At 44.8% G+C, this 27944-nt stretch overlaps 1 protein-coding gene across 2 annotated transcripts; it reads right to left on the reverse strand.

Moving 5' to 3' along the window:
• Nucleotides 1–681: 681 nt before the first annotated feature.
• Nucleotides 682–27897, reverse strand: dnajc6 (DnaJ (Hsp40) homolog, subfamily C, member 6; the record flags this gene model as incomplete). Of its 2 annotated transcripts, XM_084473468.1 has the most annotated exons (19): nt 682–783; nt 1341–1517; nt 2174–2322; nt 2458–2871; nt 3243–3365; nt 6039–6170; nt 6512–6637; nt 7168–7575; nt 8325–8351; nt 8723–8916; nt 9308–9387; nt 9532–9649; nt 10058–10252; nt 12676–12809; nt 13761–13883; nt 14890–15038; nt 21202–21251; nt 24653–24788; nt 27696–27897. In XM_084473468.1, the coding sequence occupies 19 exons, from the start codon at nt 27895–27897 to the stop codon at nt 682–684; spliced, it is 3039 nt and encodes a 1012-aa protein (XP_084329594.1). The 2 variants fall into 2 exon arrangements, with proteins under 2 accessions (XP_084329594.1, XP_084329595.1); XM_084473469.1 differs by lacking the exon at nt 8325–8351 and having other exon boundaries at nt 6039–6134; nt 6506–6637.
• Nucleotides 27898–27944: the final 47 nt, after the last annotated feature.

Here is a 27944-nt window from a genome sequence, read left to right on the forward strand (position 1 = left end):
CAACAACAACAACAGCCCTATAACCGTGGTTCCATTCTCAGAACCAGCATGTGGTACACCATGCTTCTGCTAATGCTCTTCATTGGGTCAAGGCCTCTTCCATTCACTTGGTTGGAGTCTCTGTCTGCTGGAGTGTCTTCAGTGGAGGGCTGTTGCTCTGCTGGGTGCATTGCTTCAGGGCTCTGGTAGGACGGACCATGCAAATGGACAGACATTGTTGCCCCAGACACTACACTATATTAGGATTGGGTAGCTGTAGAACGGGCTAGGGTTGGTTCTTCGTGGTTCTCTCACTCTATTAGTCTAGACACAGTACAGTCATTATCTGTCATTATTGTCATTATCAAGTCTTTGTCATGGTAGAGAGGATGGTGGTGAATGAGGACGAGCTGGGGGTCCAGACAACTGATATGAAGGCAGACGGGAGCGGAGCAGCCATAGCATTATGACCAGTGGTGGCAGGAGCAAAGTAAATGGGATCTTCTCTCTCTCTCTCTCTCTCTCTCTCTCTCTCTCTCTCTCTCTCTCTCTCTCTCTCTCTCTCTCTCTCTCTCTCTCTCTCTCTCTCTCTCTCTCTCTCTCTCTCTCTCTCTCTCTCTCTCTCTCTCTCTCTCTCTCTCTCTCTCTCTCTCTCTCTCTCTCTCTCTCTCTCTCTCTCCACACGTTGTCTCACTGAGTCGCTCAGTAGAGAGGCTTCTGTCCTTGGCTATCAAATTCTGACCAGGCGTCATTGAGCTCCATGAAGATCATCTTGGCATATTGTTCATAGGGCTGGCCAGTGGCCTGTGGGGAGAAGGAAGAAGTCACTAGTTTGTAAGTATTTACTTCCTCTCACATCTACCAGAGGTGTATTATTTAATCATACAATAACAATAATTGTACTGAATGAATCCATGGGATGCCCCATTGTTAACTATACAAGTAGTAACGTTTATTCTGATTCGATTAGATACTAGTTACTTTCATCAATAACATTATGTTTTTTATCAACTTATTCAGTTGAAATTAAAATATCCTTCTGCTGTGCTTTGAACATATTTTGTTTTCGTTGTGAAGGAAACATAGGGCCTATAATTCAGTTGAAAGTTGTTGTTAATGTTGGATTTGTAGCACATTGATTCAGAACAGCTAAGGCAAAGGTGTCCCGTTGTTAAAATAATGCACATCCATGGAACGTCATTGTCCAATCCGAAGTCAACAATGCTGAGGTATAAGAATGAATATTACAACTCTACAGTTCCTTTCTAGAACGGTCTAGAAAGGAACTGTAGAACGGCTCTAGAACGGTTCATCGCTATTAAGATTCAGACGAAGCAGGCAGAGACGGTTCTTCCACGCACCTTATCCGGATGGACCACGAGGACGGCCTTGCGGTACACCTTCTTCACCTGCTCGGGGGTCACCAGGTCAGCCATGCCCACGGGCCTCCAGCGTGTCTCCCCCTCCCAGAGCACCGTGTGCATGGTGGACAGCAGCGAGCGGATGTTGCGTTCCTTACCCTCGATCCAGTCCAGGATCTGGGACGCATGCAAAGGGAAGGAGGAGAGGTAAGGTGGAGAAGCAGGGCCGGAGCAGCCCAGTGGAAGTCTATGTGAACAACAGGTCCACACAGGCAAATACACAGGGAGACGTGGAAAGATGCCCCAGGCAAATGGCCCCATTTAGTAAGCGGCTACATGGAGATGACAGCACTTTGAAAGAAGGATATGTCATCATAGGATTGCAGGTTGGAATGGAACCTGGCTCACCATGGCAAGCTACCATGGTGAGTCACTGAGTGGAACGCCACTGTGTGACTCCATTACGTAGTGTTAAAAAACGTTTTTTTACCTGAAGCGTCTACAGCAGTGTTGGCAGACCCCTAGGGGTACTTTGAAGGGATTGCAGGGGGTACTTGGAAATTTTCCTAAATGCTGTTATTTTTGTTGTTTGAATATTGAAAATTAAAGCTTAATTCAATTGAATAAATCACAATACTAACATACACGTTTGATAATTCTTTCCAATGATTTACAAGAATCCCAACACAAGTTCCTCACTAATCTTATTTATTATCTTTTATAATTTATTTCCCTACCCAAATGTTGAGGGGTACCTGGCTGAAATATCTTAAAAAAAAAAAAATCTATAAAAATTGTTTTTCCAGCCACTGATCTAGCGTGCATTTCTGTACCTTGAGCTTCTCAGGGTCCATCTCTTTGGCCATCTCCTCCTTCCTCATTTCAGCTATTGTCCTGGGTCCCTTCTTCTCCTTGGTCCCGCAGAAGCCCTGACCAGACAGCAGGTCATCAAAGTTGGCGTTGGACACCTTTGGTTTAGGAGCTGCTAGGAACGGAGAGAGACGTGCCGTTAGTTATCTGAATTACTTATAGATTTTTAAACCATATATTGCAGGGGTATCGAAGCTCCAGGTATCGCCACGACAACGCTCATGCATGAGAACCACCCATGACTCACGCATCCCAGCCGCGGCCTTCTGCCCCACGACGCCCGGGGAGCCTCCGCCCAGCGGGTTGAAGTGGACGTTGTAGTTTGGTCTGTTCTGGGGAGAGCCGTGGGCCATGGGGGTGTGGCTGGGACTGGGCTTGGGCTGGGGGCTGGGGCCTGGGTGCGGCCACCCACCAGCCCCACCACAGCCAATCCCGCCAGCGACAGCTCCACCACCAGGAGCACATCCAGCCACTGCCGGCCCACCGCTGCCAGCAGCAGCACCACCCGGCTGCCAGGAGGGGAAGCCCCCAACCCCGGCGTGTGGCTGCCAGCCCCCCGCATGCTGCGGGGAGGGAGGGGGCCTGGAGGGGGAGCCCATGGGTGGGAAGACCGGGGTGGTGCCCGTCGGGGTGGTGGGCTTACTGGAGAAGCCGGAGCCCCCTGATGGGAAGAGGAAGAGTCATGGGCAGAAACAGGACGAAGGGGGATGGTGAGAGAAAGTTTGGAATAAATGAATAAAGAGAAAACTGAAACAGAAAATAGATGAAATGTGAACCCAAAACCACATGTTATTTGTCTTATATGATCGTCAAAACGATAATCTATGCCATTTTATCAGTGTTCCTGAAATAAACCCACTATGTGAACATTGGTTCCACTCTCGGTTGGGTTATCTTCGTGATGTCTGAGGCACTTCCGAGGCACTCAGACGTCACGACCACAGGGCAGCGGAGGTCCCCCGGCTGTTTAACACTTTATAAATGACATGAACGTCTTCTGGGCCTTCAGTCTCAGTCTTGTTGTCAACTCACCTCCGAGGCTGCCGAGGTCAGCAAAAGGGTCCAGCGTGTTGGGCTTGGACTGGTGGGTGGGGGTGCTGTGGACGGAGCCTGTGGGGCTGCTTGTTGCCGAGCGACTGCCCATGCCAAAACCTGCTGTAGGAAAAGGTAACAAAATGGTTAAAACAGACCCCGAGTCAGATTGAACGACCCCAGGTCAGTTTTAACTAGGGCTGTCAAATTAACACGTTCATTTCGATTAATTAATCACAGAAAAAATAACGCGTTAAAAAAATGAACGCAGATTATTATTATTATTATATATTTTTTTATTTTATCTTAAAATGCACCGTATGTTAATGAAAGACATGTTTTAAATAAAAGAGACATTGAACTTTAAAGTATATTATGTCTATTATTCATTGAATCACTCATCTGCCATAATTTATTTGAATTAAAGGTCCCATGGCATGAAATTTTCACTTTATGAGGTTTTCTAACATTAATATGAGTTCCCCCAGCCTGCCTATGGTCCCCCAGTAGCAAAAAATTGCGTTAGGTGTAAAACGAGCAGTAGGTATCTTGCTCCGCCTTTGAAAAAATTAACGCTCAAACACGCTGATTTGGGATCTGGCCCCATATGTCGTCATATGGGGCCAGGTTACCTCCCCTTTCTCTGCTTGGCCCGCACAGAGAATTTGGCCCGCCAATGAGACAATGAGCTACGGCCGTGCGAGCTCCACATGTGTGTGACTGTAACGCAAGTGTTCTTTGTTATTTGGATAACACTTTTACCATCTAGTTTCGACTGGCTTTTTGGATTGTCGGTGCCGTTAAAGTAGTAAACGATTATAAATGCTATTTTAACGGCACCGAAAATCCAAAAATCCAGTCGAAACTAGATGGAAAAAAAACAACGAACGATCAGGTTGGTTCGTTCATGTTAAAGAGCCGTTCGTGAGAAGGAAAAAGGTACTCTTTTTCATTGTCTTTGGCAATGTGATGAAGTAAAAAAGTTTTGGGAGGCTGTGAGGATGTGTATCCAGGATATTCTTCCAATACAAATACCTTTAGATGCCAAACTTTTCTTACTCGGCCTATATCCAGAAAAGTATAATATTAGGAAAGGACACCGCATATTTTTAAAAATTGGTATATTGTTGGCAAAAAGAATAATTGCTCTGTCATGGAAAAAAGTGGGCATGCCAAGTTTGAATAAATGGATCAGTGAGTTATCTACAACTCTGCCCTCTACAACTCTGTACATTATCAAGGGCAAGGAGTCATTCTTTAATAACATATGGGGTCCGTTTATAAGTTATCTGGAGAGGACAGACATAGCACATCTGATAGAAGAACCTGGGGATGAATAAATGGCCCTCTGCAACACTCACGTGATTATAAGATGAACACTAGACTGTAATGTAACATCACATGTATTCCCCGACTGCAACATTTGAAATATCACAAGACTTATTGTTTGTATTTTATATACTTTTGGTATTGTTTGTTGGACGCCTGTCTTGAGGGGGGGTCTCACTTTATTTTTTTATTTTCTTGATATTGTATTTGTGATATTATTATTATTATTATTTTTTTTTTTGTGATGTCCTACACCTTGGTGCTAATGTATGGTATAAACTTGCTGATTAATGTGTAAGACTTTGTATGTGCAAAATTGTTAAAATCCAATAAATACAATGTTGGAAAAAAAAAAGTTGTTCGTTCGAACTGATACGTTCGCGAACAAGCCATCACTACTGAGAACCTGACGCAGTCGTCTCAGATTCATAATATCATCCGGAGGCGCAAACAGCTTCTGACCATGATAATATATATTATACTATATAGATATCTCTATATAATGTGATATTATTTAGATATAGAGCTCCAGGACTCCCGCCGGAGCACCCGGAGTGTTCAGTGTTCCACTGTAAACACTAGCGCATGGTACCATGGCAACAAGCTGCTCAGGGCCACACCCCCACCCTCCACCTTGACCCGCCTCTAAAAACGGCGCGTTTGTGGAGAGCTCATCGTGGGACTGGCTCGTAGTGGCTGTAACTCTGCACCAAGGCTGAATTTCTTGAACGTCTTTAAGTACTGTATTAGGGGCCCACTAACACCTATATAGAAGCATCCATAAAGTAGCATGCCATGGGATCTTTAAATTATTTTGAAATACTTTCTCGGCAAAACGTAAGTATGCGATTAATTTAGATAAATTAATCACAGAGCCTGTAATTAATTAGATTCATTTTTTTAATCGCTTGACAGCCCTAGTTTTAACACTGCAGTGTTAAGGTGTTATTATTCACCCATTGACCTATCTGTGTGTTCAAGCAGGTTGGTCTATCATTTTTATAATATGTTTTATAATAGGGCACTGTTGGGTCGATGTTCACTGTGTGTGTGTGTGTGTGTGTGTGTGTGTGTGTGTGTGTGTGTGTGTGTGTGTGTGTGTGTGCATGCTAGGATTTATCATTCATTTGATCTCACTCCAAGAGACAGCGCATTCGCAGTTGAACAGATATTTAAAGCTCCAAACACTGCAGTGCAATGTGACAACAAAAAAGTTTTACCCTGAGGGATCATTTATAATTAAGTGCTATAAAATGCTAGCATAAAAAAAGAAAAAGGGTAAAACTGACTTAAATGTTTCGGCATTATCTACTGTCACTGACAGTGGCCCAAAACAAACCAATTATCTACTGTCACTGACAGTGGCCCAAAACACAAGACAGCCCACATGTGAAGAGCCCAGCGGTGGTCTCTCTTTATTTACTATGTTCCCTGCGCAGGAAGAGCGTCCAGGGATGTTGTGTGTACCTGCGCCTGCCGGTCTGTTCCAGTCCCAGCCTCCCATGGCGTTCTGCTGCTGGATGTTGACCGTTGGGGTGGTGGGCGGGACTGGTGAACCTCGGCCTATCAGAGAACAGGAGGAATAACCACCAGGGTATACTATTGTTTTTTAGGTGAGTAAATGCCTGTAAATGGTTCGTGTGGAGTTTGCTCACTGACAGGTGTGACGAAGCCACTGACTAAACCATCAGTGTTAAATAGATCTCTCTTCTTTCCCAGCTCTTATCTGGGCCTGTATCCACGTTATCCCACACCCGGACAGGTCCAGCCATAACGCACTAGATGAATGTGTGTGTGTGATCCACAGCAGGATTCTTCTGAGCAAACTCAGAAACACCAACCCTACCTCTGTGGTGAAATGGCACAACCTGTGTGCTTCCTAAGCGTGCCCTCAGATGCAGACCAGGGGGTCAACAGGAGGATGGTGAGTGCATGGGGATGCGTGGGTGAGGAAGAGCGAGAGCCGTGCAGGAAGGGGTCTGGCTGCCCCACGTTACCTGGTCCCAGGATGGAGCCCATCAGCTCCAGGGGCTTGGGCGTGGGGGCGGCTCCGAACAGGTCGAACGCTGTGGGGGGAAGAGGGGGGTTCACATGAACACGTTTAGAAACAAGGACAACTCTTCCATTGCTTTCTTAAAAAAAGAGAGGGCAAAACGACTACAGGTTGGAGGGAGGTGTTTTTTTTTAAGGTTTTATCCTGTTTATTGTCGAGTAGGTACGGGAGAGAGATGGGAAGACATGCAGCAAAGGAACAGGGGCAGGAATCGAACCCTGGTCGCTGCGGTGAGGACTGGGCCCTGATGGTACGCGCTGTACACGGTGAACCACCGGGGAGCGAGGCGTGACAGACATGCAGGGTGAGCCACCACCCGCCCCCAATTAATAGGCTAACAACTATTGACAATATCTCCATGTGGCACAGTCAATGCATTTCACTAAACTCCCTCTATTAAAGTGTTGATATATTGATATATTAATATACAGACCCCTGTGTAATTAACGTTTAAATAAGGTAAAAGGTGACGCAGACCAGCGCAGCATGGTAAAGTCCAAACGACGCGGGCTTCCCAGAAGCGTCCCGCAGCGTGCTGATCACCTGCTGGTGCGGGCGAGGGGCAGGGGGACGCCCCGTTGGCCGCCACTTTGTGCGGCGTGGACTTAGCGGAGGAGGCCGCACTGGCCGGCGAGGCCGGGGCCCCGAACAGGTCCCCCAGCAGGTCTGTGGTCGCGGCGGCACCAGTGGTGGTGTTGGTGTTGTTGTTAGCAACGGAGGCGGCGTGAGACGGCTGGCCGGCCGGGTCCGCGGCCTCCCCGTCCAGACCCAGGAGGTCGGCCTCCACCGAGGCGGCGGCGGCGGCGGCGGCGGTGGAGGAGGGTTTGGCGGCGGCGGCGGCGGTGCTGGTGTTGCTTTGCTGGCTGGAGAGAGAGAGGATCTCATCGTCTGAGGGTTCGCTCTCCTCCCCGTGGCCCCGGCCCTCCGGACCGCCGGAGGGGCGGCTGGGCTCTGTGTGAGGGGGGGGGGGGGTCCGGAGGGATTAGTGTTGGAGAAACGAGGGGAGAGAAGGAGTGATGGTGGATGAGGCAGAATGGGAGAGATTGGAGTAAATGGAGAGAGGAGAGAAGGATATAGACTTAGCTTGAAGTTAAGGGGAAAGAAAGAACGCAAGGTGGTAGAGAGAACAAGAAGACGAGGTACATAGCAACACTCTAGTCAGCTAGGTAACGTTAGCTCTCTCTCGTCTCTAGGGGGCTATCTGCTAGGCTAACACACACACACACATATAAGTGCTACAAGGATCGCTCTCTGTTGTAATGGCTGTTTTGGGGGATTAAGAGGAAACTGTTGTTTGGCTATTGGCTTAAGGGAATAGTTTACTTTGGTAGAACAGTTTTTATAAATCCCTTTTATTTTGTAATACATTATTTGCCCGGCCTCACATTCTGTACCTTGGAGAATACCGAATAACAACTTTGAAAAATATGTTTGCATTAATTTATTTAGAAGGGCATTTTGACTGTCTGTACAAGGGAGGTAAAAATGTTCAACCAAAACAAAATAACTTAGTATAACAGGGCTGATTCAATTTCAACATAATCAAATTGAATATATTTGCAGATATCTATGGCACTCACTCACAAAGCATTCCTCACTGATGTTTTTACTGTCTCTGAATTTTGGTTTGAATTGAAATTGAACTTTCCACTGCTTACTACAGATGAAGTCTAGCTCTTGGCTATGTTCTACGGTCTTACCCTCTAGATCCAACCCTTCCATCTCATCTTGTAGGGACAGAATCATGAATAAGATTAGGCTTTGTACGAATACGAATGTTGTTCTACACATCTGTGATGATCTGTACCTTCAGGCCTTTATCAGGCATGAGCATAACCTATCTCTGTTTTTTTGTGTGTGTATATGTGTGTGTGTGTGTGTGTGTTAATGTCTAGACTTTAGTGTCTCTGCATGCTTGAAGGTGTATCTGTGTGTGTGTGTGTGTGTGTGTGTGTGTGTGTGTGTGTGTGTGTGTGTGTGTGTGTGTGTGCGTATCTAGTGTATCTGCATGTGTGTATCTGTATGTGTGTAGGCCTACAGACATAGGCCGCAGACAGGCACTGTGTGTGTGTGTGTGTGTGTGTGTGTGTGTGTGTACCAGCTATAGCCAGGGCGTCCTGGTGCTCCTGGTGACAGGTGAAGAGGACGTTGGGGCTGAGGTCTTTACAGGGGAACTGCTCCCAGGGCGGGGTGAGGTCCTTCTGCTTGTCTGTGGCCTCCACCTCCACCTCCACCGTGACGTGGAACAGCTGGGGGTACTTCTCAGGAGCATCGCACGCATCCAGCTCTGGTCTGCATGGAAGAGTGAGCAAGAGAGGAAGGAGTGTGTGGATGTGGGCGCAGAGAGGCAGAGTCAGAGAGAGAGAGAGAGAGAGAGAGTGTGAGTGAGAGTGAGAGAGCATGAGAGGGAGATGGAGAGTGTGATTGAGAGAGAGATTAGGAGTGTGAGTGTGAGGAGAGAGAGAGAGTGCGCATCAGGGAGAGAGCGAGAGAGAGAGAGAAAACGGCAGCTCACACCACTTCTAACTAGGCTCATGTTCTGGATTGGTTTCCAAGGCAGTTGATTCAACAGTGAAAACGTTTACTCACGTTAGTAAACCTAAAGAAATACTTTAGCATCACATGGGTAAATATATTATTGGTAACTATATGATGTTATTATGTCATGTGATATTGTAATTACTTGTTGAACTTCAACATGGTGCTGCCGGGAGCTATGAAGCCGGTGTGGAACTGCATCTGGAATATCTGGGTGTTGGACACCTGAGAACAGAGGAGGCTCATTATTAACATTACACTCAATCGCACTCATCAGTTGTGGTACGATTGAACATTATGTTGACCACTGAGCACACAGTATGCCCCCAGAGCCTCTACAGCTGTGAGGGATTGGTACCCAGCCGGTACCTTGGCCTGCAGGCGGCCCCCGATGGTGGACCTCATGTGGTAGAGGGAGATCACCACGTCCCCCTGCACACTCACGCCCAGGGGGAACACCACCTTCCCGTCCTGCACACGGTACTCCCTGGAGCACAGGGAGGCACGGACAGACAGGAAAATACAGGAGTGGGTAAAGAGTTAGGGAGAAAGATAAATACAGGAGCAGGTAGATAGGTAGGGAAAAGGATGTTATTGAATTGTAGAGAAAAATAAAGTAAAAAATGTGGCAACGTGCTGTTTATTTTGTCTGAATATACAGCATGTTATTCCTATACATATTTGTTTCTATTTGTGTGTCTCTAATTGTGTGTGTATGTGCATAAGTGTGCGTGTGCATCTTTGTGTGTGTGTTTGCGTGTGCATCCTTGTGTTTGTGTGTGTGTGTGTGTGTGTGTGTGTGCACATGCTTGTGTGTGTATATGTTTGTTTGCATCTGTGCGTATGTGTGTGTGTGCTTGTTATTCCGTGTGTTTGTGTGTGTGTGTGTGTGTACCTCATCCTCTCATAGTCCTGCGCTGTGCTGAAGATCCTAGTCTCTCCGATGAGGACGTCGCAGAAGGGCCTGCAGCCGCTGCGCTGCTTGTTGAAGCAGGGCACAGGGCTCATGGTCAGGGCCTTGATCACCAGGGGCTTGGAGTGCGGCAGACTGGGCCTCTCCGACACCATGCTACACACGTAGCCAATGTACCTGCACCCAGGGACGGACCAGGGCGGGTGAGGGATGGTTAAGTTAGTTCGGAGTTGATGGCGTGTTGCTTAGGCCTTACAGGTCAGGGTTCAATGCCAACATTATTTGTATACTTCAAATAAAACACTGCAATTAATCACTTGAACTGGATAGTTTCATGAAGGTATGAAATGGTGACTTTCCAGCTATATATGCTATCAGTATCAGGGCAGCACAAAAGAATATCATTGTCATTATTTCGCCCGATATCGTGATTGCAATTATTCATTGCGATTAACAGATTATTGATTAAATTGATATTAAAGGTTTTGTAATTTGATTTTAATGCGCTGTGTGTACAAAACCAAATGTATTTATGTTTCAATATCTTTCTTCTTTTTTGACAGATTTATTACAACCTGTCACAATTAGCTTATTGCTAATCAAAATCCCGGGCAATGCGACTATTTGTTCAGCCATACTAAATTTCATTCCCTTTGGCTTCCAGCCCACTTCCCTGTGTCTCCTCTCTCTGGTCCACAAAGTCTTCATGATGAAGCTCTTATTTTGATATGGTGCCAAAAGCTGTGCTGCTTTATTACTGCCCACTTTACTCATTTGGATGTCGGCCCTCTGGGTCTGTCCTCCAAATCCTTGCACTCTAACTTTATTCACTCGGGTAGAGGACAAAGACGACATTGTCTGTGGTTCAAATGTGACCTTTGGCAGGCTGTTTAGTGTGTTCAGCTCCCCATAGAAAGGTTCTGGGTTCGATCCCTTGTAACCACAGCCTAATTAGGACATATTGTGTATTACTTAGTGTATATAAAACACTAAAAGGACATTGTATAGAAACCTATATACAAGACCTTAGTGGTCATAGGGGATGACTGAATACTATATATATAGCTATATAATATGCCAATAAGTATTTTGTTGTGCCCCATAATAACAACAGCACAATACTGACAGATATTGTAGAGGGCTTAGCTGGCTGGGAGCCAGCGACTGATTAGAAACAGTAAAACATGTTAATCTGTTCTATCAGCTAATGGACTGGAGTTATGACACTGACAGCAAACCCTCTCATTGCACAGGGCTTGAGCGTAGGCTGGTTGATCAGACTGACTTACACACAGCTGTTCACTATACACTACAACTCCCTCCCCGTGTGTTTTTGTAATTGGGAGGAGAGAAAGGTACAAACAAAAAACATGATTCAAATTAACAATTCTCTTTTAAAGGGGACGTAGTTTCAGTGTCTGTGTCGGCATGGGCCCGAAAACACATATCTATAGATCTATGGATAGATCTATAGATATCTATGTATACATAATAGCGAGAGAAAGAAAGAGAGAGAAAGATATATATATAATATTACTTGAGGCTGTGTATTGACCTCTATATCAACTCTATCTTTATATAGAATGGTGTTTTATATGTGAACGAAGACAAAATAAGGATTGATTACCGAAGTCTATCAGAAAGTCAGAAACTTCCTCAAATCCATCATGATGGCAAGATAACTCTCATGATAACTCTCATGATAACTCTCATAACTATCATGATAACTCATGATAACTATCATAACTCTCATGATAACTCTCATGATAACTCTCATAACTCTCATGATAACTCTCATGATAACTATCATAACTCTCATGATAACACTCATAACTCTCATGATAACTCTCATGATAACTCTCATGATAACTCTCATGATAACACTCATGATAACTCTCATGATAACTCTCATGATAACTCTCATGATAACACTCATGATAACTATCATAACTCTCATGATAACACTCATAACTCTCATGATAACTCTCATGATAACTCTCATGATAACTCTCATAACTCTCATGATAACTCTCATGATAACTCTCATGATAACTCTCATGATAACACTCATGATAACTCTCATAACTCTCATGATAACACTCATGATAACTCTCATAACTCTCATGATAACTCTCATGATAACTCTCATGACTCTCATGATAACTCTCATGATAACACTCATGATAACTATCATAACTCTCATGATAACACTCATAACTCTCATGATAACTCTCATGATAACTCTCATAACTCTCATGATAACTCTCATAACTCTCATGATAACTCTCATGATAACACTCATGATAACTCTCATGATAACTCTCATGATAACTCTCATAACTCTCATGATAACTCTCATGATAACTCTCATGAAACACTCATGATAACTCTCATGATAACTCTCTCTCTTATGTGTTCTTTTCTTGTATGTCTCTCACCAGCCACGCATACAACCCCACCCCCTACACACACACACACACACACACACACACACACACACACACACACACACACACACACACACACACACACACACACACACACACACACACACACACACACACACACACACACTGCGGTGGCGTTGCGGTGGCTCTGACCTGCGGTGGGAGGGCCAGAGCCCCGAGCCGGGCCTCTTGGCGGTGAGGAGCTGCAGGGCGGGCACCGGGTTAGCGAAGAGGTGGCAGAAACAGAACATGGCCCCCACCAGCACGCCGGAGGGGGCGTGGCCGTCCTAACACCAGGAGAGAGAGAGAGAGGACATTCATCTAGTGGTTAAGCGGAGCAAAGTACATGGAGCTCCAATGCAGCAGGGCTGTATCGTTGGCTCGCCTCGTCTGTGTATGATCTGTGTATAAGTCTGTAAAGGTCTCTCTTAACCACTTTTATCCTGCTGCCACTAAACAGAATTGTGCATAATTCTGTTCGTTTTTTTCCTCCAAATCCACCCATATAAATAAACTGAATTAAAGGCGTCTCCAGAGTTCCTGGGAGAGGAAAATGTCTGCAACAACGTCCATCAGGGCTTTGGTGGTGAACCACAACCGTTTGGCAAAGACACACCCTGAGTAGGAGGGTGGATATACAATAGGCATACAGAAAAAACAACAGGCCTTAATTAAAATACTTTAAATTTAATACAGATTCTACTATTCTACTATGACATATATATTAAACATTAAATATTAATATTATTAGCATTTTCTTCTCTTCTTCTCTGTCCATTTTATATAAACATGTACGTTTTATTTTTGCCCAAACACACAAGTTGCTTCAGTTTGTGCCTGGCAGTTGACCCAGCAGAGACAAGCAGCCACAAAGGAGCATTAGACTGAACCAGAGGGAACGGCTGGAGAACTCCAACATGTGTTTCCATTTTGGAAACAAAGCCTGCACAGAGAGCCTGCACTCCTATTCAGATGTGTGTGTGTACCCTCATGCTTTAACAAACAGAGGCACGGCCAACATAGACCCGCAAACATACAAATATCAGGTATCAGTGAACGTGAATGTCCTTTGTAGTTTCTCTTTAAGTCAACCTCATGGATCTGCGACAAAAAGCACACGGTCGACAGCAGATGGCTAGCAGGACTTTTATTTAGTGAATCCTAAATGATCGTTAGTGTAAGTAAGGTGTGGGGCGAGGAGGGGAGGGGAGTGTTGCTGGGGGGGGGGCACCTCTTACCGAGCAGGTGATGACACACACGTTCTTGGGGTTCTGCTTGAGCCAGTTGTGCATGTTTTTACACACGGCAAACAGGTTGTGTAGGCTGGGGGCCTGCCGGGACGGCCAGTTGCACTCTGAAACCTGGGGAGGGAGAGAGACAGAGAGAGAGAGGAGGAGGGCGGGGGGGTATAGAGAAAAGAGAGAAGGAGTTAAACAAAAACACAACGGATACAGAGAGGGGAGGGGGAAAGGGAGAAGTGAACGGAACAAATGAGAGGGCGAGAGCACAACGCCAAGGAAGGAAGCGAGGAAGAAATGAAAGTAGAAAGATCCAAACAGAGGAAGGGAATGAAAACAAGCTAAATGCGTTAAGGAAAGGGAGGAGTGGAGGGGTGATGTTGGGGGGGGGGGGTGGCTGTTGTTAGCAGGATGACTCATGCGCTAGCTCATAACACTAACTCAGACAGAGGGGGGGCGGTGTGGACCTCGCTGAACACCAGAACACGCCATCTGTCCTGCAGCGGCTATATCTGTCGGCTAGGCCTGTAGGTCCCACCCGCTGCCACATGTTCGGAGATACGTAGATCATAGATCTCAGATAACTACCCGTTGTCCTGACCCTAATGCTGTACTTTATCATGACGCTTCAACGATGGATGGTTGGTTCAACGATGGTTGGTAGGAACTCTGACACCCCACAGGGCGGCAGAGTTCCCACTGCGCTCCTCACACGTGACCGAGCGTCAGAGTGACAGCTGCTGTCCAGCCTTGTGAGGCAGCAGGGGTTTGATGAGCGACCAGAGGAGGTCAAACGATGGGAGAGAAGAGCGAGGGTCTCAGGGGACACCATGTTGCATCGGTCGCTTGTGTGGTTCATGAAGGAAACACGCTGACGCATACATGTGCCATTGTTGTTTAACACTGATCCATTGTTTCAGATTAACCTTTGTTGTTTTTACACACAATACATGGTAAATATGTATTGGATACAAAAAATCGGAATACCGGAAATAGCTCCACTATCCATTTAAACGTTCCGACTATTCAGAAGAATCTGCTGCACGTCTGCGTCAAGAATGTCCTGATATTTATCAGCTAAGGAGACCCAGTATAGCTCCGTCCCTCGGCTCAGTACCATGTCACTCACCCGGTTGGAGAACTTGGCTCCACGGTAGTTACGTTGTGATAGGTTGAAGACGGTGTAGTGGTCGGCATGGCGACTGTCTAAGAAGGAGCGGATGTCTTCCACGTGGTTCTGATAGCCAATCTGTGCCGACTCAGCTGGGTAGGTCATCACTAAAGCAGGAGAACAAGATATGTAGAAAATTTCAACTGTATTATCGGAAATAGTTCAAGCATGAATAACGTCACACCCCTTAAAACATAGATGAAAGCATTTGATAATTTGTGTTTATTTTCAAAGCGCAAGAAAACACCAAAAACGTTAAATGGTACCATTTGGGTGGAACGATGTGTTAGTGAACATTTAGATTATTTTGACTATGATGTTTAAAGTTGTTAAACGCAGTAGAATTCTTTGTAAAATACAAGAGGTCTGTTACTTTTGGTAAAAAACGCTTTTCCAGAGTGGTTTTCTATCGGCTGGGCACCCTAGCTGGAGCGAGTTTCATGTGGGTTTTAACCTTGTTTACCACAACCCTAGCACTTGATCTTTGTTTTTCCTTGAACCTTTACAGCTTTCCCGACTGCTCAGTGTCCCTGCTTAAACAGGGGTTTACCTAACATACAGAAATGTATGTGTACCATTCCTCAGAATATAATTGGAGCTGTTATCATCCAACATGTCCCTCTTGTATTGTACTAATGAATTATATATATATATATATATATATATATATATATATATATATATATATAACAGTTCCCACATCAGTTCTGTAATCTAGCTGTGAGAAACACATGAATGATTTCCATTTAGTTTTCATAAAGCATGATAACATTTGCTGCTTAATGCCTCAGAAGGAGTTGATTCAACAATCCTTAGTTTTCTTGGCTGCTTGTCGGATAAAGCAAGCATATTTAGGACATCACTTTGGACTCTTGTAACTTGGGAAGGTATTTGCTATTAAAGATGACATTTTCTAGAATAATTATTAATAGATTCATCAAAAAATGATATTGTTAGATGAATTGACTATTAAAATAATTGTTAGTTTTAGCCCTAGTCTTTTCTCTGTCACAGACTTGGTGGACTTGATGGCGTCCACAAGAGAGTAGTTGTCTGTGACACAGTTCACCAGCGGCAACATGCCCTGTGTGACATTTCCTGTGGTGAGTTCAGAGTAGAGGGAAGACAGAAATATGGCATGGTCAATCCCATCAGCCAGAGCAAGGGTTTCTCCTGCCAGTGTCCTCCGAACCACTCTCCTGATCCTCTTCGATTGCCAGCAGACAGGTGAGAATATCCCTTCCTTGTCCTCCTTGTGTTCCAGCGTCAGGTAGGTTTCCCATAGAAGCATCACTGAAAACAACAAGCTTCAAAGAGGTTTAGGGTGACGATGTTGATGTTCTGACTTTAGTTTCTTTACAACTTTATTTGCTTCATGCATAGTTTGCACAGTACCATGTTTTAGGGTGGATGCAATAATGCACGTATCAAACATGATATCCGGCCTGCTTTGTCTAGCCACCCATAGCAGCTGACCTATCTTTGACCTCAGCTTATCAGTCTCACAGTCTGTGAGAGGAGAATCACGCTCCAAAGCTCTTGATGAGTCCATGAGAACAGGCTGCAGATTATTTATGTTAATGTCTTGTTACATCTCCACTCCTCCTTCAACAGTGGCAAAGTCCATCCCCACATAAGAAAGTTATCATGCGTCCCACTTGAAAAGCAGTTTTGATGTGGGGATTGACTGTAGTGGCAAAAATGTGAGAGCCACCCCAGATGAAGTCATGCATCAGCTAGTCAATAGATCAGATAGTCAATAGATCATCAGCTAGTCAATAGATCATCAGCTAGTCAATAGACACATTTTCTGAGCTTCACTTTTTCCTTTACTTTTGGCTTCAGGAGGACGGATGTGGATGTTCAGAGACAGCTCCGCCCCCTGAAGAGCTGACTTGATGTCCATGGAGGGCAGCGTCCACTGTCTCCGACATACAGAGTGACTCTGATGAGCACGTAGGAAGATCTTTTGGAAGATCTGTAGTGTTCAATTCTTCAAAACCTAACTACAAGACGTGCTTTTGGTACTATACCATCAGGGCTTTCTTTTAGTGTACACACTGGTGGACACCTGCTTATGACAAACGTCTTTTACCTCCTCAAACACCCCATTTCTCTTCCAGTTACTAATTTCATCAAGTTTTGCAATGTCAAATGAGACATCTTCTGTGACTAACACATCATTTTAGCATGTCAGAGCATCAACATTGTCCAGAGGCTCAACCTGAAGATCCTCCATCTGAGTAAGACCTGACCTCACGGTACCTGCTATGTCAACGGGTTCTGAGTATTGTAGATTGAACCAGTTCTTATGTTTTCCTGTAGCCTTTTCAGCTCGCCCCATCACTTTAGCTGTATGAGAAACACCAGTGTCTCTGTCCAGATAACTGATTATTTGTCCTGTTTTTAGTGCTATGGAGCCTCCCACTCTTATGTCAAGTGGCTGTTGATCAACCTGATGAAGGTCACCCACAGGGTCAGCAACATTGTCAATGTCCACATCGCTATAGCAGGTGCATCAGTATTTCCACCTGTGTCATTTTCTGTAGGTTGCTGTGGACTTTCAGCACCAGCTACTTCACTGGAGTCAGCATTAGCTTTCCTTAGCCGTGAGTGGTGAACCCTGACGTAGGTCCCAGCATGACGTAAATATCACGACTCCATCTTGTCCTATCATGACTCCAGGGCCTTTCCATTCAACACCGTCCGTCCTCTTGTAATATACTATTTCCTCGGTTTCATACTTCTCATCATTTGAACAGAGTTGCTTTCTCAGAGCTCTCCTTATTCTCTCTGAGCACTCTGCCTCAGTGAATGCTTTTCTTGCTGTGTGTAACGCTGTTATATGTTGTCCCACCCATGCACTGATAGTAGTGCCTTCCAAGGCAGGTGGCTTATCGACTAGGACAGAAGGAAGATTTGGATTTTGTCCAAATACAAGCTGGTATGGGCTGAAGCCGTGGACATTCTGCATTGTGTTCTTTGCCATGAGTGCCCAATCCAGGGCCGTTCCCCAGTCACATCTGTTGTCTGTTGTGTTTTAACTTTCAACAGTATCTCTGTGAGTGTTTGGTTATAACACTCCAGCAAACCATTACTCCAAGGACTGCAGCCAGCAGTAGCCTTTATCTCAATATTGAAATTCTCAGCCATATAAGCCGTATTTCTTCATTATTAAACTCCCCTCCATTATCACGCTCCGGTGGACTGTGGACACTAATCCAGGAATGAATGAAGTGTTTCACTACCACGCTTCGGAGTGAAATGATCGATAATGTGAAGGTACCACACATTTGGTTCTAGTTCATGTAAATCCACTGCTACAGTTTTGTTCCATCGAGAAGCCATGGGCAGACCAACAGCAGGCTTAGGCTGTGCTTCAGACATATCTCACATTTGCTCACTATATCTTCTAGAATAGTAGTGTTCTCATCATCAACATTTCCAGCATTCATCAGCAGTTTATTCAGTCTATCAACTGACGCATGGCCGAACTGCTTGTGAAGTTTCAGTAAAGCTTTGTGCTTTTGTTCCTTAGTCATATCTTCTGTAACAGCTAGCACTATTTTCTAACATGTATCACTTGGGGAGCCCTTATCTGATATGTTTATACAGTTATGTCCTGAGGATGTAACTTCTAGGGCTAACCGTTGATTCAACATGGTTGCTGTATCGTTCTCCAAGTCTAAAACAGCTCCTGCTCTCTTTAGCGAAGTTTACTTAGTAGTAAAGGGATGTCACATGGTACTACTTCTGTTTCAATGCAGCATTTTGTTGGCTGGAATCTTGACCTTTTTTGTGGAGTGTACAACTTTTCCATTGCCGAACTTGAAAGGCTTGCTGCTCTCCATGTTTATCATTTGCTGTATTTCGCTCTCATCCAGTCCCTGCACAAAGTTATCCAGACACGTTTTACCACAGATTGTCCTTGTGCAAGCTGTGTCAATTACAGCCGAACCAAGAGCTTCAACCATGAATATCTCATAATCAGATTCCTTGGAAAGTTATTAGAGTTATGTTACACTCATCAGGTTTTTCACTGCACAGATTTTCACTTGTCATCTTTACATACTCTTTCTTGTGTCAACAATTTATTACCCAATGGTATGTGCTCTGACAAATACCACTCTTTTGTCCGTCTTCCGAATTGATCAAGCGGGTTAATGCCTGTAAGTGGTCCTCAAGCTTGGCTACTCGTATTTCTGTTCAAGGTCAGCAATATATTCCCCCATCGCAAGGGCGTCATCAGCTTTTTGAGAGTGGGGGGGACATATTTTGACGGGGGGTCTGGGGGTCCTCCCCCAGAAAAATTTTGAAAGAAGTAGATGCAATTTCCCGCATTCTGGTGCATTTTACCATGTTTTTAGATTTAAAATGATCTCCCTCTTTCATTGATTTTCCTTGGAGCTGGCATGGTCTGCAATTACTGACTACTATTATGTTATTTATATATATATATTTTATTATTATTATTATTATATATATATATATTAACAGCCATTGAAAACGTTTACATGTCTTGATGATATATAGGCTAGGTTTTTTATACAACAAAGTAGGCTATTAGGCACGAATATTTGATATTTGTGACTTTGAATATAGGTAATGCCAGAGAATGTCTCATAAGGGTGCTAACATTCTTATCAGAAAAGCTGGCTGTGTTTGGCCATGGAAGAACGTAATTTAGCTGTTTGGCCACGCAATGGAAAACTTAGGCAACTCTGGCTTACTTTCCTCTTCTTCGAAAAAAAAGTCCTTATGTCCAGATCGTGTCGCTGTCGTTGATCCGACTCTCAACATAGGCTTGCTTCGGTCGGCTTCGGTGCGTGTTTTGAATGCGTGCGTGATGCTGCGTTGTGTGTTAAAAAAACAGAAAAACGCGGAGTGGATTTCTATTTATATGGGTATTCCCCCTACTGATAAAGTGTAACGGATTTGATTGTGAAGCGATGGAAAGAACGCTGGACTAGTAGACCAGTCATGCACTAGTATTTTTGATGGCAAATGTGGGGGGGTCGAAACAACTTTTCTTCAAGGGTGGGGGGGACGTGTCCCCCCCCAATTATATTATGGTGACGCCCATGCCCCATCGGGACGTGGTCTCTCCGTGATATCCGATCAAACTCAGAGTACACTTCATAAGCCCGGTCCTTTTCCTCTCTCATAAAAACTTTGTAGAGTTCCTGAATCAACGTGGTCATTCCATTATCCTTATCCAGATCGTCAGCTGGTATTTCCAGAGTGATATCCCTAGCTTTACCTTTCAGCGATAGAGATACTGCTAATGCTTGTTTTATCTCGTCCAAGTCCGTCACGCGTTTCCACATTTCCACTTTATTTTTCCAATTCTGGTAGGACTTCACTTTGTCGAGACCCGGAGGCAATTTGTAGTTTTTAGAAGTAGCCATCTTCTGCTACCATGTTCAACTGCAATAATTGTTCTTAGTCAATTTATTTAGTACATTTATTTCAGGCTCTCCACAGCATGACAATCCAGCATCGCCACATCGGCAGGAAACCCACAGCACACAAAGTACCTCCTAAACACTGCACGCTCCCGAGTAATGGCCGTTTCACACGGGAGGCGTTTGTCGCGCTAATACATTCTCAATGGAGAGGCGAGCAGGCAGAGAGGATGCGCAGGATGCGCAGTTTCACGGGCACACTCCCGTGAAACTGTCCGTGCTCGTCGAACGCATGCGCGCACGCGTGGAAACCATTGGGAAAGATTAGAACTGTTTATCTTTTGACGCGATGGGTGAAAATTTAAGGATTGAAAGGATTGAAAATATTATTGCCGTCAGTGATTTCCCAGAATAATTCCCCTGCATGATCCAATTATACACAAAATGACCTACACCTATTAAAAATAAAACCTATTTAAGTAGTAACTAGATTAAAATAAACGGAATTAACTAATACATTATGCTATATTTACTATTGCAAATGTGGACAAGTAATCAATATTTTGCAGCTGGGAAACACTTTAGCGAAAGGAAACTGTTTCCATGGTTACCAGGCGTAGGCGCCTGGCGTCTCCTTGCAGAGCGCGCCTCCGCCCGTCACTTCACACGGGGACCGCGACCACGTGAGCGGAATGTCGTCCACCGTGTGAAACGGCCATAACACATAAACGGCTACCGTAAATAATATAACCGAAGCGCCAACCAATTTAACTTAACACCTCACACCACAACAAGACAAAACTTTATCGTTATGGTTTCATAATAAGTAGGCAAACAATTGCTTGTTTCCTGCATATGTATTTACCTATAATTCGTGACGTGATGTAAGCAATATCCAGCTCCCCTTTTGTGTACCTGTGAAGCACATGAAGAATGATTGAGATTATTGATCAGATAAAGTAGTAACTTGGTGCACGGCTTTCTTTGTTTTCCTTGCCGTTGATGGTGAATGGAATCCCTGAGCGCCACGTGTTACGGGACAGTAGGTGTGGGGACCAGGAAGTGGGCGGAGCTACAGTAGTAGTAGTGGGCGGTAAACCCCTGGTAATAATCTTGTTAAATCCCCTGTTGCTGCATGTCATTACTGTGTGCGAGGTCCTGACGACTCAGGGTTACACACACAAACATAACAAGGCTTTTGAACACCTGCATGTAATTGGATTGCATGGGTAACCCTGCCTTGTATAGAAGGTATTTGGGAAATGGCCCCATTCACATCTAGCACTGATGGTTAATGCAGAAAGCAATCAATGAACAACCTATAGACCTGGTAGATGGCCTGCTAGAGCTATTTCTGGAAAGACCTGGGTCAGGTGTCAGCTTCAAAAGACGGTGACCAATGGCATGAAGCCACTTGTGTGTAACCAACCAGCGACAGGATGGAAATGCGCTAGAGATAACAGTTTTTAAGCAAATATGATTCATTCTAACCATGTGCCCTGCTCTCTGATCCTGCAATAGTAAATAGGTGAGCTTGATAACTGCCAGCAATTCCAAACTTTGCCAGTATTACATTATTACAATATAAATATATGATTACAAAATACTGAGCCTGGAATAGAAGACTGCTCCTTAAATATATAAAAAGCTTGTACTAAAGCTGGTTTAAGAAATGGCTAATGTTAGACGCTTCCCTTTGGCACTAATTAATAGTCTATACTGATAAGAGGGACCACTCATTCTACACAAACTCACACAAACATGCACACATACACACACACACACACACACACACACACACACACACACACAAAGACACAAAGACAAACAGACAAACACACATATGCAGGCAAGCATGCACACCCACAAAGACACATACAAACTCACGCACACACAAAAGTGCACACAAACAAACACACACACACACACACACACACACACACACACACACACGTACACAGACACCAATAATTGGATTTGTAATGAATGAAAACAAGAATCACAGTTTCATTCTGTCTTGAGAGAGTGGGAGCAAAAGAGAGAGAGACAGGCCCAGAGAAAGAGAAAGAGAGAGGGAGACAGAGACCCAAAGAGAGAGAGAGAGAGACCCAAAGAGAGAGAGAGAGAGAGAGAGAGAGAGAGAGAGAGAGAGAGAGAGAGAGAGAGAGAGAGAGAGAGAGAGAGAGATGGTGCATGCCATCTGGAGGAAGGAAGAGGGCAGAGGGGTGGCTAGCATGGCAAATTGTTGCCACTGAGAGCAGGAAAACTAAGCCTTTCACACGATGGAGAGGTCAGGCCCAGCCCCCCAGTCTGTCTGTCCCCCAGCCAACCAGTCTGTCTGTCCTCAAGCCAACCAGTCTGTCTGTCCTCCAGCCCCCCAGTCTGTCTGTCCCCCAGCCCCCCAGTCTGTCTGTCCCCCAGCCCCCCAGTCTGTCTGTCCTCCAGCCCCCCAGTCTGTCTGTCCCCCAGCCCCCCAGTCTGTCTGTCCCCCAGCCAACCAGTCTGTCTGTCCCCAAGCCAACCAGTCTGTCTGTCCCCAAGCCAACCAGTCTGTCTGTCCCCAAGCCAACCAGTCTGTCTGTCCCCCAGCCCCCCAGTCTGTCTGTCCCCAAGCCAACCAGTCTGTCTGTCCCCAAGCCAACCAGTCTGTCTGTCCCCAAGCCAACCAGTCTGTCTGTCCCCCAGCCCCCCAGTCTGTCTGTCCCCCAGCCACCCAGAATCCCAGCGACTGTCAGTCCCCTACACACTACCTTGCCAGTTCTGCTTTCTCTGAGAACGCTCCTCATCGGCAGGTAAACAAACATTTTGTTTAGCATTTACCCTTAGCGTCTACTTTTGTTTGTATTAGTACTGTATTGTTATTGTATTGTATTTTATTTATTTTTATCCTGTGTTTTTTCCATTGCTGCTGGGCTATTGTAACAAACTAATTTCTCCTACGGGGGATTAATAAAGTAGTATTGTATCGTAGAGAATCTGAACAAAGGATCCACGTTATTCAGCAGCAGTATGAGTATAAACAAGTGCAAACACACACACACACACACACACACACAGACGCACACTTTCTCTGCCGTAGATGGATATAGGAATAGAAACACAGGCATGAATGCATATGTAAAGACAGCAGTAGCAAAGCCACCAGCCACAGTGAAATGAATCGCCTGTATACAAACCAGCACAATGAGCACCCTTAAATAATTCAGCAAGGAAAAGGAGAGAAAGCCAGAAAAGGAGGGTAAGAGAGGAGACGAGATAAGGAAACAAATATAAGAGAGGAGAGCACAACACAAGAGGCCAGATACCATAAAGCTGACTGGGGTAAATATCTAATGTGGGCAGAATGTCGGAATAATCCTTTTCAGACTCACTGAGAGACAATGTGTGTGTGTGTGTGTGTGTGTGTGTGTGCATATTTTTTTGCTAGCCTGCATGTGTGTGTTTGTGTCTGTGTGTATTTGTTTCTTACAATACAGAGGACCTCTTTATGCTGCCCCATGCAGACGCCTGCGCACAAATCAGACTGTCCCTGCCAGACTCTGTGAACTCCCTCAACACTTTCCTCTGGCCATTACTTTCCTTTATGCATTCTTCAACATTTGCTTTTGGTTTATAACAATATTTACTTACTTGTTCCTCTCCTCATTCAATCTGTTCCGAATGCAAATTCATCAAACTAGGTCATACAATGTCAATTCTACTTTTAAAATGAGACGTGTGAATAAGCGATAAGAGAGCTCTAAAGGGATGTGGTACAACAATATCTGTGGTCCCAGGTGTCCTGAAAAAAAGTTTTTTCAGGACAAGGCCCTGTTGGATTCACACTTAACTGATATAGCATTACAAGTTTGCCGTGGTAACTTAAGCAAGAACATTCTGTCCTCCTGATTATGTGATAATAATCACGAAACTCAAGGGCCAAATAGACTACCTGGGCGACTCACACATTATTCTGCACTCTGAAGGACATATCAAGCCTTATTAAGGGCAACAACTCAGTATGTAGTTTGAACTACACTTCCATGGGAGGGCAAAGCACTATGAAGCTTCCTTCATGTCCTCTGTGTCATTGCCAGAGTATACGTTAACCTTAAGTTATGCTTCTGTGTAGAATAGCCGCCAAGGGTACACCATGGGTCTCTAGGTCACCAGAAGTATCATGTGCACCTATAAGTATCATGTGCACCTATCCAAAAACGTAACTACACATCGGAACGTGGAACCATACATAGAACCGGCGTAGGGATCCAGAGGCCACACCCACGGCGGCTCTGCAACGTGGAGGTAGGGCTGGTGCCCTGTGGGAGAGGACTCACGTGGCGACCTGGTGCATGACCTTGGTGGAGGTGTCCTTAAGTGTGTCCTTCAGGTTGTCCTTGAAGTTGCTGAAGAACTTCCCGGCGCCGCCCTTAACCATGTCCAGCAGACCACCACCATAGTTGGCTTCCATATCTGGGGATGGAGGCCCTGTTATAGTGGGTCCAGAGCGGAAACACACACACACACACACACACACACGCATATGCAGACACAAACACACACACACACACACACACACACACAAACACACAAATACACAAACATATGCAAACACACACACACAGATACAAAAGAACAAACAGATGGAAACAGAAAATAACATGCAAATGAAAGACAGCACTCACTGTGAAAATGACAATTACATTTAGCATTGATTTTTTAATAAAACTTTGAAACGATGAAAATAATACTTTGTGGTTCACTCTCTGATCTGAACCAGACATACATTGGTTTGGGAAAGGCATATAAATCAACCAAGTGCATGCAAAGTCAGGATATCTTCATACAAATCCAATAGCGGCTCTAACATACAGGTCAGAGTATACGTTGTTGTTGTTTTTGCTGTAGTAGAACTTGTTGTTGTTGCTCTCATTGATATATGATGATGCTATGGCCAGGTAGAACACAAAAATGTAAACACCATCTGGACTCATGAGCTCCATGCTAAAATGTAAATCGTGTGTCTGTGTTTGTGTGCATGTGTGTGTGTGCGTGGGTGCCCTGGAGAAGGACCATATCTAACATCTGAGACAGCAATGTCTGCCATCTCTCATGGGCAATGCATGCAGCAGTCACAACTCTCTCCATAAATCTTATATCCTTATATCCAAGTTATCAATGTCTGCAAAGTTGCAGCAATGAATTCCAGTCGATCTTCAGTCTAACATTAAGACTTTAACGTTTCCGACGACTAGGGCACGTGGCCTGCTTTGGTGTAGAATGCTGGAAAGCACGTGTTTAGATTGAGAGCTGCGAAAAACGGAATCAGCCAGTCTGACACCAGCGATCAGGTATCAGGTGCTATGAAAGCTATCGATACTAAAGTCTCCCACGACACACACATCCCCTGATTCTTCCACTCTACCCTACACAAACACCCTTTACCACCCCTTTACCACCAGTGTTATGATGTTGAGCTATTGGACTCCATTGATGAGAGAAGAGTGAATTATGAATGGTTGGTAGTAGATGTTATTCGATTCTATTGATGAGAAGGGAGTGAATGATGATGTCATCATTTACTGACTGGTCCCCAGGCCTAGTGTGACATAGTGGTCAGTGTGCCAAGCTGAAGAAAATCGTACATGCATAAAATAACTACTGAAGATATTGATTTATCCACATGAAAAACTCCTGCTGAGAGTGTCAAAAGATTAGGACTTTTATCATTTGCTGTCATATTTGTTGTGTTGACTGTTTGTTGTGTTTCTTCTCTACCCGCCTTTGCGTGTGCTTTCTAGATGCAAATAGCCTGTGTGCGGCCAGATGGATGTGGAACTGAGCACAACAGTAAGAAAGGCGGCTACGGTAAGCAGGCCCTGCTAGTGTAACGCCTGTAAGATTCAACACAGCCTGAAAATCATGGTAACTCCAGCCACAAGAGACAGAGAAATGAGAGGGAGAGAAAGACCAAACGTAGGTGGGGGAAAAAAAGATAGAGCAAAGTAGATAAGAGAAAGAGAGATGAGAGTGTGATGAGTAAGAGAGAGAGAGAGATGAGAGAGAAAGATGAGAAAGAGAAGTGGGGGCAGGATGACCTCATCAACAGGGACACCCCTAGCCTCTGCCAAAGAGATCAATGGTTTGTGTTTGAGTGTGCCTCCTACCCTTCAGTACCAACCTTTGTGCCTCGACATCCGTCTCACTGTGAATGAGCGGCACGGATACACACACTACACAAACACTCCATAAGGTAGCTATAGTCAAGCACAGAAACACTATTGGGGGTCATAACAAACTGGGCATAGGGAAATCAGTGCACTGAATGCACTGTATATATCGCACTGAAAAGAAACGTGCGATTCGTTAACTTTTTTTTTTACTGTTATGACACATGTAACGTTATTTTATTGCATGTTTTTGTTATTCTAGCAAAACCACAAAACAGAATCATCAATGGGCTGTGACCAAGAAAGAAAGGGTAGGCTACGTATTTATAATGTGTTTTAGGATCAATAATGAAGAAAGGATTTAGCCTATTAAACAAGTTGAGAATTGTATACGGGCCTTTACATCTTAAACAGAACCAACTTCGTGAAATCCTTAGAGATAGATGGGCCGACTCTATTTCAACTATTGGTAACCAATTGTTATGCAATTTTACTCGATAGGCTTGTACAAACGTGCAAAAAACATCAAATGCATATATTATATGTAGCCCATTGTTGTGTCTTATTATAAAGGAGCGATCACGTTCAGGTCTGGACTGTCTAACCTGTCTGAATGTTTTGACGTTGACGTGAACGGGCCAACGGACATTCACATACATAGCCTACACGAAAGACCATACACTTGTGGTTCGTCACTAGGATGACCAAAATGTGGATATTTTCTTCTTGTACAACTAATGCAACAGACACTTCACATTTATTCGACATACATAGTCAATGACGACGCAGTCAGCCGCTTCGTGTGGCGCTGTGCTAGCTAGGCTGAGAGAGGATCCGGATTAATAGCGTTATCCCGTCTACCGCAGCACAACGTCCGCTCTCTCACTTCCTATGAGCTGTGTGCGCTAGTTAACAGTCCCCAGAGCAGGAATAAGAAAATGGCAAGAATAGCAACAACAACGACAGGGAGAATAAATACGGATTATGGACGAAGATATAACAAAGCAATATCAGACACATCTAGGAAAAGCGTATCCCTCTATCAGAAGTCCCTCCCTCTCCCTCGCGACTCGCCGCTAAACCCATGCAGATGAAAGTACCGCCCTCTCCCCCCAATAACGCTCATTTGCAGCATCCCGCTCCAGGCGTTCCTTCGTGAGAGGAGGACGCCTGGGAACGAGGTTATGCGCTAGCTGGCGGTTCGTCTTACCTGAGCTGTCCATGGTGCTGCAGTCGTGCTCCCGGAGCGGGCTCCCCTTCGGTCCGAGGCTAGCTGCTAACGAGCTGCCGAGTGTGTGGCTGCTGCTCCCTCGCCCTCCGAAATTGAAGCTATCCCCGCCGCTATCGACCAACTGCAAAGATTCATAGCCATCATAACTGGTCTTTTTCTTATAGCCGCTCAGCAAGCTCATTACCGAAGAGGAAATGAAGACCAAAAAAAATGGACTGACTGTTAATG

Source organism: Micromesistius poutassou, assembly GCF_964030765.1.
Source record: "Micromesistius poutassou genome assembly, chromosome: 9".
NCBI lineage: Eukaryota > Metazoa > Chordata > Actinopteri > Gadiformes > Gadidae > Micromesistius > Micromesistius poutassou.